Source organism: Mirounga leonina, unplaced genomic scaffold, assembly GCF_011800145.1.
Source record: "Mirounga leonina isolate KUSES-001 unplaced genomic scaffold, KU_Mleo_1.0 Mir_125, whole genome shotgun sequence".
Classification (NCBI taxonomy): Eukaryota; Metazoa; Chordata; class Mammalia; order Carnivora; family Phocidae; genus Mirounga; species Mirounga leonina.
The window spans coordinates 45645008-45658132 of record NW_023270305.1 but is presented as its reverse complement, the minus strand read 5'-3'; the positions used below and the strand labels follow the sequence as shown (position 1 = coordinate 45658132).

General features: G+C 45.9%; 1 protein-coding gene across 1 annotated transcript in view; it reads left to right on the top strand.

The window, feature by feature from the left end:
- The window catches only part of ARHGAP25 (Rho GTPase activating protein 25), an 85783-nt gene that overhangs the window by 30931 nt on the left and 41727 nt on the right, over positions 1 to 13125 (top strand). The window contains exon 2 of the mRNA XM_035001393.1: positions 9158 to 9357. Within this exon, the coding sequence (XP_034857284.1) occupies positions 9158 to 9357 (200 nt within the window). The remainder of the gene's footprint in view (positions 1 to 9157; positions 9358 to 13125) is intronic.

The following is a 13125-nucleotide window of genomic DNA, read 5'->3' as shown; positions in this document are numbered from 1 at the left end:
CCTGGGTGACTCAGTTGGTTGAGTGTCTGCCTTAGGCTCAGGTCGTGATCCCAGGGTCCTGGGATCGAGCCCCGCATCGGACTCCCTGCTCAGTGGGGAGCCTGCTTCTCCCTCTCCTTCTGTCTGCCGCTCCCCCTGCTTGTGCTCGCTTGCTCTCTCTGTCAAATAAATAAATAAAATCTTGAAAAAAAATAAAACAACCACCATTAAAAAAAAAATGGAGAGCAGTTTGCCTTGGAGAGGGAAAAGAGAAAAGGAATAAAGAAAGTGAGCCTGGAGGTTCTGAAGTTAGAAGACCTAACTTTCTTCTGGGTGGGGGGGCCATGTTCCCACAGTCTGGCAACTGGATAGGCAGGTCTGTGTTCGTCTGCGTGTGTGTGTGTGTGTGTGTGCATGCTGGGAATAGGGAAGGCTATAAGATCCCTGTTAATCAGGGATTTGGCCGGCTCCCCAGCAGCCCCATCCTCAGCCTCGGTGGGCCGCCAGCCACAGGCTGTGGTGTGGGCCTGAGTGCTGGGCTGGCCTGGGTTAGCTCCTCCCTCCCACACCTCGGCCACATTGGGCTTTGGTCAGAATCCTTAGGTCTCTTTTAATGAGCTTGGGCAAAGCACTGGTAAGACATGACAGGACTACCTATTATGTCCATTTTCCTATCAGCGTGTCAGCATAGCCTCAGGGATGGGCTGGAGGTTTCAGCACCATTTTTTGTCACTGTTTTTTTCAAGACCTATTGAGGCTTGCAGAACCTACTGTGGATAGGAAAAGTAGCACAACATTGTTTATGCATAATATGGAGGCAAAATGGGTAGAGGCTGAAGCAGGTGTCTCCCGTGATGGGTTGGGAATAGTGGCTTTGGTCCCTTGCCCCGAGGAAGGGGAGTACCTTCTCTTCTTCACTTCCCACTTACCATCTGACCCTGGCAACTGTATTACACATTGATTCCCAACTTAGGTGCCTCTCTTTAACCCTAGAATACATGCTTCTCTGGGGGTACTGTAGCCTAGAAGGGGTATTGGGCTTTGAAATCAGATTTCTAGCAGTAAAACTGGGGCAAATCATTTCACTTCTGTGAGCTTCAGTTCTTTGTCTGTAAGACGGAGATGACCTTGTCTGTAAGACAGATATGGTGCTTCCCATAAAGAGTTCCTGTGAGATTTAAATGAAACTAGATTTATAAAGTGTTTGCACTGTGGCTGGCACATGATAAATATTCAATAAATATATCACTATTGATGTGCATCTTTATTAGATCAGGGGTTATATCTTCTATTGGCCACTCTGCTTGAGTGGGCACATGTGAACACATCTAGAAATCCCATGAATAGGTAAACTGGCCAATATTTGTTGCATATATGCAATACCTGATAGAAGGTTGCATTTCATTCTAAAATGTTGATTTTATTCACTTAACAAATATTTATTAGGAAACTTCAATTGGCCAGATGCTCTTCTACGAGGTGTGTTTAGATTGGTGAAGAAATTGGTTGAACTCCCTGACCCTGGGACCCTACTTTTTGATGGTTGAGCCTCCATTCCATTTTGTTCATCAGTGCTACTCTTTTCTTATTCTGATTTTACCAGAAAGAAGGCCTCAACTAGATGCTCATCTCTCCTTTAACACTTCGTGATTCACGACTGATTATGAATCCCCCTAGTTTATACAAGGAGAGTATGACAGGGCTGAGGTCATCAAGAAATAAGACTGGGGTTGGGGCAGCCATGGGAAACAGTGGAATGCATTTTGTATGCCAGGGTGCACAATAAGTACTTGAAACCCCACAGTCTCAAGTTCACCAATCTAGAAGGTTTCCTCTATTTTTTAAACCTTGCCCATTACCCAGCACAATGCCCTGCACATAAGAAATGTCCAATTAATTTTCCTGATTGGTTAATAAAGGAAATAAGAGAGAAAGACTAGGTTTTTTTGGTTAAAAATCCATGTTATCAATCTTTTATCAGAACATTATTCAACATTATTTTCTCTCCATAGCATGCACACACACACACACACACGCTCAGGCACACATGCACATATACACCTCTCTCCTTTCTTCATTCCTCCCAGTTAACTTTTCTGAGCCAGACACTATGAGGCTGCTCAGGATACTAAAATGAATAAGACATGGTCCTTCTTGCTCTCAAGAACCTCTTTATAGCTCTAGCAACTTATCACCTGCAACCATGCAATAAAAGCACAAAGATGTTTATCCCTGAGGCCATGGGGCTTTCAGCCCACCTTTGGAGTCAGGTAGACCTTTCTGAGAGAGAAAACTGAGATCAGAGACTCAAATACTCCTTTAAAAAGAACGTCTTGCTTTTGAATGGTGCTTTATATCCTTAAGTGACCTCTTGCAGAACATGGAAGGTTGTAGAAGTGTGCACTGTACAAGGGTCTTGGCAGAAAGGGTGAGTAGTGCTGAAACCCACTGGTGCTCCTCTCTTCAAGTTATTACCCTGGTGTGTGGCTGCATCCATCCATCCAGAGGCAGAGGAAACCTATTTCTTCACTCAAAGGCCCAATGTGCTCCCCAAGGACAACTCCTGGCCCAGGGATGTGAAATGGGCCTGAACTAGCCCTGGATCTTTGCTTGGCACAAGATGACAGCCTCTCTCCTCTGATTTTGCCCTTCTAGGTAGCCCTGCTCCACCCCCAAACTCTTGGTGATAATGGATTTTCTTGCTACACTTCCTTTTCCCCATATTTAGACCTACTGCAAGCTCTCTTTAAGGTCCCAAGAAAAATGGTAATAATGTCTTCCATCTCACATCTAAGTTTATCTCCATAGCCTCAAGTTAAAAATGCTTCCCTCTGTGCTGGTGTCCTGTGCGCCCAGGCTTTTCTTTGGTTTCTGAACATCTGTTGTGTTACTTTTCAGATCTGAGATTTTCACGTCACTCTTATCTCCTGGCTTTTGCTTGCACCTTTCCCTCTGATCTCTTTCTTAATCCCCAGGCCTTACCTGTCAACACCAGAGCTCGGGCGAAGTCCACAGCTCTTGGTCCAGTTTTACATCTAACCAGGCCCAGAACGGGATTCCCCTGCCTGTTTAAACCCACTTTGTCCTCTGACCTCCTTCCCTGCCTCTACGAACAGGTCTCCCAGAGCCATGAGCTATTTGAGGACAGGGTTGCATCTAGTTGATCTTATATCCCAGAACCTGACACGGTTCCTGGTACACACCGTGTGCTCGGCCAGGGTATGGCAAACGAACAGATGGAGCAGGCTGCCTTACCTGAGGTCACCCCAAACCTCACACGAGTCTTCGCCTCCCGCTCCTCCTTGTCTGGTGGTTCCCCTCACAACCGCCTCCCCTATTCTGTCCTTCTCCACTGCCACCATCCAAACTAGGCCTCTGGATTTGCACCTGGAATGTTGTACAATGCCCAGCTAGTCTTCTCTTTTTCCTTTTCTCCCTCTCTCTCCCTTCTTTCATCCCTTCTCTCTTTCATCTCTTCTGTCTTTTCTCTCATTTAACATAAAATCGAGTCCATTTTAATAATAATAGCCTCCATTTAATGTCCGTGTTCTAAGAAGAAGACAGTGGCTTGGGCCTCTCCACTTATCATTATTCATTCTTATAGACTAGCCACCCACAAGGTACGTAACATTATCACAACTTCACAGAGGAGGAAACCGAGCCTCAGAGATAGAATATGACTCACCCAACGCTACATATGTAGAAGCCTGTGCCCTCTGCTACTTTACCCTGCCCTCTCTTTCAGGCACTGTGTTAGCTGCTGGGGATACAAGGATGAGCAAGGCCAAAGGCAGAGCCCCTTTAACTCTTTAGAGCATATGTGGAGAGGGAAGACAGAGTAAGAGAGAGGACTAGGCAGGATGAGAAGTGCTCTGATGGAAGTGTTCCCAGTTAAAAGTGAACAGAGCCCAGGGAGTGACTGAGTCCGGCTGAGCTAGGAAGTCTTCTCATGGGAGATGTGGGCTGAAGTAAGTCTTGAAGGATGAACAAGAGCTTTCCAAGAGGTCAAATTGGGGGTGGGGGGGTAGAATATTCCAGCAGAGAGAATAGCATGTTGTCAAGAAGGAAAGGCAGTATGCATGAGGAGAAGGAGCAGGAAATGCGGGAGGAAAACCACAGGACTCTGAACTCCTGGTAGGGAGTTTAGCCTGCATCTTTTAATGATGAAGGTGCTGGAGGATCATCGGAGGCTTTAGGCAAGTAACATGATCAGATTTGTGTTTTAGAAGGACCATGTCATAGACAATGTCACCAATGGACTGGAGGTGAGACTGGTTAGAAGAAACACATAAGGAAGCTATTGTGGAAATCCAGGGGGAGAACAGAAGGGCCCACAAAAGCAGGGAGGTAGGTGGGTAGAGAGGAAGGCTGGATCTGAGAGAGAGTTGTTGATTGTGGTGACTGTGGAATGGGGCAGCTTTCTGGTTTGCTTGGTTGGCTGGGAAGACATCCCTCACAGCCCATCACGGAGATCTGTGGAGGTAAAACAGGTTTGGGTGTGTGTTTGTGGGCATAAGGTGAAGGGAACGGTGGAGGGGGCAGCGTAAGGTGGCACTTTCACTAGCAACATGGTGACCTTGAGATTCCCATCAAAGTACATGTAGGCAGTTGGACAGACAGGTCTGCAGCTCAGGTTTCTGGGGGTGAAGCATGTATTATCTACTCCCTTTTCAAAGCCATTTAACATGGTTCCCAGACTAATGCACAGCTTGTATGAACATATTGAGAAAATACCCAGCTTTGGATGAACCATTAGCATCTCACCCGTACATTTGACCATCTAAAATAGAATCTAAACTGAAGTGTAGCTGAGAGCAGATAGAAGAAATATCTCAAAAGTAGACCCTAGAAGATTTTGTGATTATTTTGGGGGTTAGGGGTCAGAAGATGGGAAGATGAAGAAAGGAAGTGATAATGCTTCCCAAGCTGACTTCTCTGTTTATACTTCTATCTTGAATTTTCTCTTGCTCCAACTTGGGGCTGAGAGTAGCTAACTTCTACTACAGAAACAGAAGTTTCTGGGCTTCCTCTGGGCATGTGGCACTTCTTCCATTTGTCTTCTTTTCTTTCTGGTGCCCTCCCAGGCTGCAGACTAAAACTCAGCATACACATTTCGTCTATATTTTCGTCTATATTTTCTCCCGGGCCTCCCTTGCCAAGGTACATGTAGTGGTTCCATATAACCTCTCAGATCAAGGCTGAGCTTCTCGCGCTGCCACCTGAAGCCACTTCTTCTCAGGGATCTCTAGCTTGGTTTCCTATTTGATGAAATGCTGCCCCACCATTTATAACCCATTTTTGTCTCATGCTTAGTAACGGTAACACTCCAATTCCAGGAAGTGCTGACCAATAGAACTTTCTGTGCTGATGGAAATGTTCTCTATCTGTGTTGTCCAATCCTGTAGCCAAGAGCCACCCGGCGCTACTGAGCACTTGAAATGTAGCTGGTATGATTGAGGAACTAAAGTTAATACATTTTAATTCATTTACATGTACATAGCCACAAATAGCAAGTGGCTACTGTTTTGGACAACACAGTCAGAGGGGCTTCTTCTTTCTCGCTCTACTAAAGTCAGGGTGGGTTTCTGACTTTACTGAGGCGCTCACTTCCCACTTCCCCAGAGTGTTCTGTAAACGCTTAGCAACTGCTTTCTGACTTCCTGCCTTGCCTGGTCTGCCTGCAGCCCCCTCTCCAACCCACAGCCTGGCTCAGATCTCCTTCCCACAGGGCTGGGAGCGTGCACTCAGTGTGCAGTGACTGGCTCACAAGTGAAGCTTATCACAGTTATTATTTTCTTTATGAGAAACAGCTCCATTAATAGTAACAGATTTCTTTGTTTACTTTATCTGGGAACAAGTCACACCCACAAAGAAGAGAGACTGTTCAAAAGAATTAACAAGGAAACTTAGCCAAAAACAAGTCAGACTCAAAGCCCACCAGGCTTCCTTCCCTGATATTTGAATCATCTCAGGATAGGTCTGATTGATGAGCAATGCTGAAGGCCAAGGTGGGAGACAGTTCTGATGTGGGACAGAAAGTTCCCCTGCTTAGTCACTGGCTCACTGGAGGCCCAGCTGTTTGGGGCTAATTCCAGCAGTGTGGAGGCTCGTACTGGGCTATCCACATTCCAACTTGTAAGCATGACACAGTGTGTATAGTCATACCACCCACAATGAGGATGATAACAGGCACTCAAGAAGCACTGGGTGGATGTCTGGGTGAATGGTATCATTTCTGGAATATAAAAGATGGTTAGTCAAGGCCTTGACCATATGCAGACAGACAAGGTGGTTGCCTACCAGTCCCAAGGGCATCCAAGTCCCTCTTGGCCAGGTCCGAGGACATAAGATCCTCATACCTCCTCTTGCCTTTGCTAGGCCGTTCTGTAGAGCACAGATGTTTCTAGAGGAGGTTTTGTTTCTGTGTATTTGTTTTTGTCATCGTTTTTGCCACAACAGAGCATAAAAATTGCACAGAATTAACCAGAGAATAATATTCCAGCAACCAAGTTCCATGCTGAGTTAATTCTCTTCAATCTACAGTGTCTTTTTGGCGTCTGTTTCCCTCATCCCCCTTTAGTTTCTCCCATCATGGTTCTAGCAATTTCTTTGGGTCTCTGGGGGTGGCTCAGGAGGCCTGAGTCCTCATAACCATTGTGTGGCATCTGCTTGTTTCTATCCTTTTCTGGGCTGGCTTCATTTGGTGGCATCACCCCAGAAGCCAAGTGAAGCTTCCTCATTATGGCCCTGTTTGGAGGGCAGCCCTCCCTCCCTAGTCTGATGCTACTTCAGGAGAATGGTCATACTAATGCTACTTTAGGAGAATGGCTGGGCTATGCTGAAGCTATTGGGGTGAAGGAGAACACCCCTGAATTTGCCAGAATGCCTCACTCCTCCATTTTCTCTAAAGGTTGTGGGTACGAACATTCTTTTTCATCTCTGTCTATTATCTGCCCTTTTCTAGGACAGATAGGAGTCTTCACAAGTTACAGTCTCTGATCTAGAGAGACACAGAGCTGTACACAGTTCTTCAAATTCCTTCCTCCCATTTTATTCCGGCCAAGACCCTCCTATCATTCCTTTAGATCATGTACACAGCCTTAGAGTACGTGACTAGCCTCAGTGTGGTTGTTGTTTGAACTACAGGTGGAAGATCATGAAGACAGTAGTTAACTGAGGAGCAAGATCTAAGATAAAATTCTTAACTGGGGTGTCAGGACACACTGATATAAAGCAAACCCTTTGCAAGCATGCTGCCAACTTGTCATCAAAATGTCAAATTACTGTTTACTACAACCGGGCTTATGCACTGTTACGATGATGTCTGCCCAAGAGGAGGTTGAACCGAGTATGCCTTGTCCTCCGGTGTCCAACATAGTATGGCCTCTTCATTCCCTGGTGGCAGGTGAGGGGTGATTACAGGCTACAAGGGATGTGACAGGAACATAGGCTCCTTGTGAGGATCAAGGGAGCAGAGTCGTCTTCAGACAGCCTTATAGGACTGAAGGGTAAAACACATAAATAGGGTGATAACTCTGAATACAATTAGTCTGTGTTGCCATATAAAATTCTGGTATTTGAAAGTATGCCATGAACAGAAATAAAGGTTAAAAGCCATAGGCATAGAAGGAGATAGAAAGAAAGGAATCAAAAGCAATGGGAAAGGTTGTTGATTCAATGCATTAAAGATAGGAGTGAAGGAAGAGAGGAAGCTTGATGATGGAGCGACACCTTGAAATGCACAGGGAAGTTTAGGAAGCTCTCAGAGATGATCTCCAACCTTGTAGTGGAAGCAACGTTACCTGTTGATAAAATGAACAAGTCACTTTTGCTTCCCTTGGACAAGTTATATATGTTTATATATATTAGCTTGTTTAATCTCTACAATGATTCCATAGAGTAGGGACTGTCATTACCCTAGTTTAACAAGCGAGGAAACTGAGCCTCGGAGAATTTGTGTACTGGACTCAAGGGTCTAAGAGCCAGGAAAGGAAGAGCTGGTCTCCAACCAGGCTGGGAGAAACTGGTCAAAGTGAAGTTGGCTGCGTTCAGCTGTGTCATGAATGTTCCGGGGACCCACAAAAACTGAGGGGGCTATAAGAGACTTCTTCCAGCAAGAACAGGAGTGCAGGCACTGGGGGGTGGCAGCACATGATCAGGGTTTGGTGCTCCCATGTGGTGGACCTCTGTAGAAGGGTACGGTAGAACTGGCAGGGAAAGAAAGGAGGTGAGGCTCAGAGGACATATCCAGCCGGACCACAGGCCTGCAGACCCATTGCTGTGGAGGGAAGGAAAGGAGACTGCTATCCGGGCTGGGAGCTACCCTGGAGGCGAGCTGTGGACACCTGGACCTGATCTGGTGACAGCAGCGCTCTGGTGTAAAAACATGAGGGTCTGGATTCAAATTCCCCTTCTGTGTTCTGCCGGCGGATGCGTTTTCCATCGGGTCCTTGTGTGTCGTGAGCGCAGGGAAGGGCCCACCCGACAGGTCCCGTGGTAGGAAGGCAGCTACGGTGAGGCCCCTGGTGGAGCATAGAGGGCTGTAAATACACTCAGAGGGCCAGGGGCAGAGTGGCAATGGATGACACTGGGCAGGAGCACTCCGGAGGGGCCAGCGTCCTGCACGGTGGGGGCGTGGAGCGGGCGGGGGCTCGGGGTCTGCTGCGGAGGGACGCTGCGGGGCGCCAGGTCCTGCTCTGGGGACAGTGCCCGGCCAGCTTCCGGCTGCCTCTGCAGCTGCGTAGGACTCCCCGAACCCCCCGAGCGGGCACCGTTTTCTCTTTCTCTTGTCAGATACCGACTCCCACGCAGGAAAAAGGAAGCACCTTTTGTCAGATGCTGCGGCCACTTCCTCTTCAGAAGGCTCCAGCCAGCCTTTCTCTTTGCAGAATGACGGGGCTGGCGCCGGGCGCCGGACTGCGTGTGCGTCGGGCCTCTGGCTGTCGCCGGCTGCCCGGTCCCTGGCCGGCCCGCGCCCGGAGCAGGCCTCTCGGCTGCCTCTCGGCCGCGCAGGGCTTCCTCCCTCCCCCAGGCCTGGCCCCCTGAGCCAGCCTGGCTGGGGCGCAGCCAGCCTCTCGGCCCCCTGGGGCTTCCTCTGTGGCCTCGGCGCCCCCCCGCTTCCCCCCCGCTCGCCGCTTCATGTCCCTCAGCCAGCCTGCCTGTCTGTTCCTCTCCGTAGCTCGGTCCAGGAGTGTGATGACCGGCGAGCAGATGGCCACCCTCCACCAGCCGTCCGCCCCCAACCCGCTGGAGAGGCCCATCAAGATGGGCTGGCTCAGGAAGCAGAGGTCCATCGTGAAGAACTGGCAGCAGAGATACTTCGTGCTGAGGGCGCAGCAGCTCTACTACTACAAGGACGAAGAGGACACGAAGCCGCAGGTACCAGCCAGCCCGTGGGTCCCCACTGGCAGGGCTCCCCTGCTTTCGCCCTAAGATCCGTCGGAGAGGTGTCCCCTTTCTCCTTCCCACCAGGTTTTAGATCCATAAACTGAGTCGCAGAGAGGACAGGGTGATCCTCGGTGTGCGAAGCCCCGAGGGGAGCACTGAGGAGCTTCCTAAACTCAGCCCTTAAGTCAAGGCTGGTGACACAGTCTTGATGGTGACGCTGAGTGTGAGGGCTCAGAGCCAGCGGATTTGCCTTCAGGCAAATTGATTTGTTTGTTCGACCAACATTTACTGAGCATCTATTATGTACCAGACATTGTTTTGGGTACTTGAAATCAACCAGTGAGTAAAACGGATAGAAGTCCCTGCATGTGGAACTTAGATGATAAGGGGACAGACAGAAAAAAATAAATAAGGAGAGTATGTGGTTTGTTAAAAAATGGTGAGTTCCATGAGATTTAAAAAAAAAAATGGGTTAAGGGGAGATCAAGCATTTGGGGAGGTGATATGATTTTATAAAGGGTGGTCAGCATGATTAAGAAGGAGAGAGGCAGTTAGCCAGGTGGATCTCTGGGGACAAAGCACTTCATGCAGAGAGGAAAGCCAATGCAAAGGCCCGGTGGTGGAGCATGTCTGCTGTGCGCTGAGAATACCAAGGAGGTCAGTGTGGGAGCAACAGAACTCAGGAATGAGAGAATCAAAGGGGATGGGGTCAGAGAGGGGAGGGCGGGGCCCAGGATCACAGTGCAGATAGCAAAGAAGAAGACCACTGTAAGGACGTGAGGGTTTATGCTGAGGGCTATGGGGAAGCATTGCAAGGTTCTGAGCAGAAAGGGGACATTTCTTTGGCTTATGCTGTAAAAAGAAAGCTCTGGCTACAGTGTTCAAAATAGATTCAGGGCCAGAGGAAGGAGGCGTGAGGGTAATCTAGGGGAGAGGTTATGTTGTTTAGAATGTCAGTGGGGGTTGTGGGCTGGAGGAAAGTGATCAGGTTCCTGGTATACTTTGAAAGTACAGCAAACAGGATTTCTAGTTGGAGTGGATGGGGCCAGAGAGGACTTTGGTCCTAAATCTTGGGACTAGTGATTCCTCTTGGCCATCATGGTGCGTGAAAGTGAAAGGGCGTGCTATTAACAATTACCCTGGGACCCCAGGTGTAAACTGCATGTCTTGGAGCAACCAGAATGACTGGCCACCCCATCTAGAGCTCATGTCTGTAGAGGTGGAAGAGTGAGCTTGGCCAGAAGGAACTTATTAGGGAAGACAGACTCTAGAACCTTCTGGACCCAGGAACAAAAGCCCCAAGAATGGTAAGGGTATTGAGGGTATGTAAAGAAACAAGACAGTCATTTTGGAAGAGGACAGTTCTCTTTAAGAATAAGCTTGGGGATCTGTGACATATCAGCGGCACCTGGTTAACCAGGCCCTCCACTTGAGTGTCTGTCACTGCAAAGGCTGGAGAAGGGCCAGAGACCCCACCACAGACTGGGTTCTTGCTCAGTGACCTGCGCATGGTAACCAGACTTCCTTTTACTTTATGAACAACCCAGACCCTATCAGAGCCAAGCAATTATAGGCTAAGATGGTGGTGACTAGTGCATGAGGAGCTGATGCAGCGAGTCTTCCCATCTGCAGAATGAGGGAGGTGGCACTAAAGCATTAGCCTTCCCAAATCAGCAGGAAGGACAACTCAGTGGGGTTTACTTCCCCGAGGTGTAGATGGTGAGAGGTATAATATGTCCAAGCTTGTATTCCTTCCCTGGCTTTTCTACCAGGAAACTGGCCAGGTAACTATTTAATTTTTCTGGACTCCTCTTTCTTCTTTTATAGAATGAGACAATCATATCTGGCCTGCACTTACCACAGGCTCAAATGATATGAAGCATGTGTATATAAAATGTTTTGTGAAAGCTGATGTCAAAGGTTAAATAAATTATTGGAGGTCCTAGCTTCTCTCCTTTGCTTCTGAAGGAAGTCCTTCTGGGGGTAAAGTAGCCTGGGATAATTAGGCAAAGCTTCTTCTAGGATGAGAGTATTTTTTTTTTAAGGAACTCTATTAATATAATATATCAGATCAATAGATTGAGATCAATAAGTCAAATAAGGAAAAACTGCACAACCCCTAAATTGTGGCTGAAAGAAGCATTTGGTAAAATTCAATACTCATTTCAGATATGAAAAGTTTTTTAAAAAGCTTTTAGGGATGAATGATAATGTATTAGAAAGAAGATTTTACTGTATATAGATATGGATACTTTGATTACAAAAGCTGTATGTGCGCATGGATGGTAGGAAATCTGGAAGATGTGGAAAAACACAAAGCAGAAAATGAAAAAGATCCCATTAGCAAAAAATAGTCACCCAAATTCTCACTTCTTCCAGTTCTTTCTATACATATACATTTAGAAACTCATCTATTCTAAATGTAAATTAGTATAATAATATTCTTTATTTAAAAATTAACAATAAGTCATGAATTACTATTATTATAAATAAATATTCTTTTACAATGTAATTCTTAATGGTGGCAGAATAATCTACCGTATGGACATTTTATAATTTATTTAACTAATTTTCTAACGAATTTGGGCTGATATTTTTATATTATTATTACAAATAAGAGTTAAGTGGACATCCTTGTAGACTTTTTATATATCCATAATTATTTTGTTAAGATAAAGGAAATCCATTAAAAATAAAGCACTTATTTAACACTGTTTTGGGATTCATAGACATGTCAAACATCTAGAAATGACATGAAAGTTACAGACATGAGCTAAATTCTTGGGGAAAAATAAAGGTATATTTCTATGCTTCATGATTCTGGATGGAGTGAAGACTTAAATGTAAACAAAAGTGAGTTCATAAAAGTCCTAGAAGAAAATGCAGTTATCTGCATAATCTCTGGAAGGCAGGTGTTTTTCAAGCATAATGTAAGCAACAAAGATAGCACAAGGGAAAGGCTAATTTAATTACATAAATAAAAATATCTCTATACCTTAAAAACCAATTATCATAATGTGAAAAGGCAAATAATAAGAAGGAAAAATTGTATATGTGCATATAGTACACAAATATTCTTAATATTTAAAGTATTCTTTCAAACCTATTTAAAAAAAGTCCAAATAGCTCAATAGAAAAGTGAGCAAATGACGCAAATGGACAATTTACCAAAGAAATGTAGTCGCCAGGGCGCCTGGGTGGCTCAGTCGTTAAGCGTCTGCCTTCGGCTCAGGTCATGATCCCAGGGTCCTGGGATCGAGTCCCACATCGGGTTCCCTCCTCGGCGGGAAGCCTGCTCTCCCTCTCCCACTCCCGCTGCTTGTGTTCCTGCTCTCGCTGTCTCTGTCTCTGTCAAATAAATAAATAAAATCTTTAAAAAAAAAAAAAAGAGAAATGTAATCGCCAATACATGTATATGAAAAAGTTCAGTTTCGGTAATAATTAAAGACATACAATGTAATCTAATGAGACATCACTGTCCCCTTATCAAATTAGCAAAGCTTTTCTAGAAATTTCGGTGTTGGTAAGGACAGGGAATAGGAATTATAATGCACAGCTGATGGAAATGAAAATCTGTACCACCTGATTCTGGAGGGTAATACATGCCTTTTTAAAATATGCGAACTCTTTGACCCTGCATTTCTAATTCTAGACATTTAACCAAAGTGGTTGCTTAAGACTGGTGTAGAAAATTATTTTTCTAAAGATTTTATTATTTATTTATTTATTTATTTATTTATTTATTTATTTATTTATTTA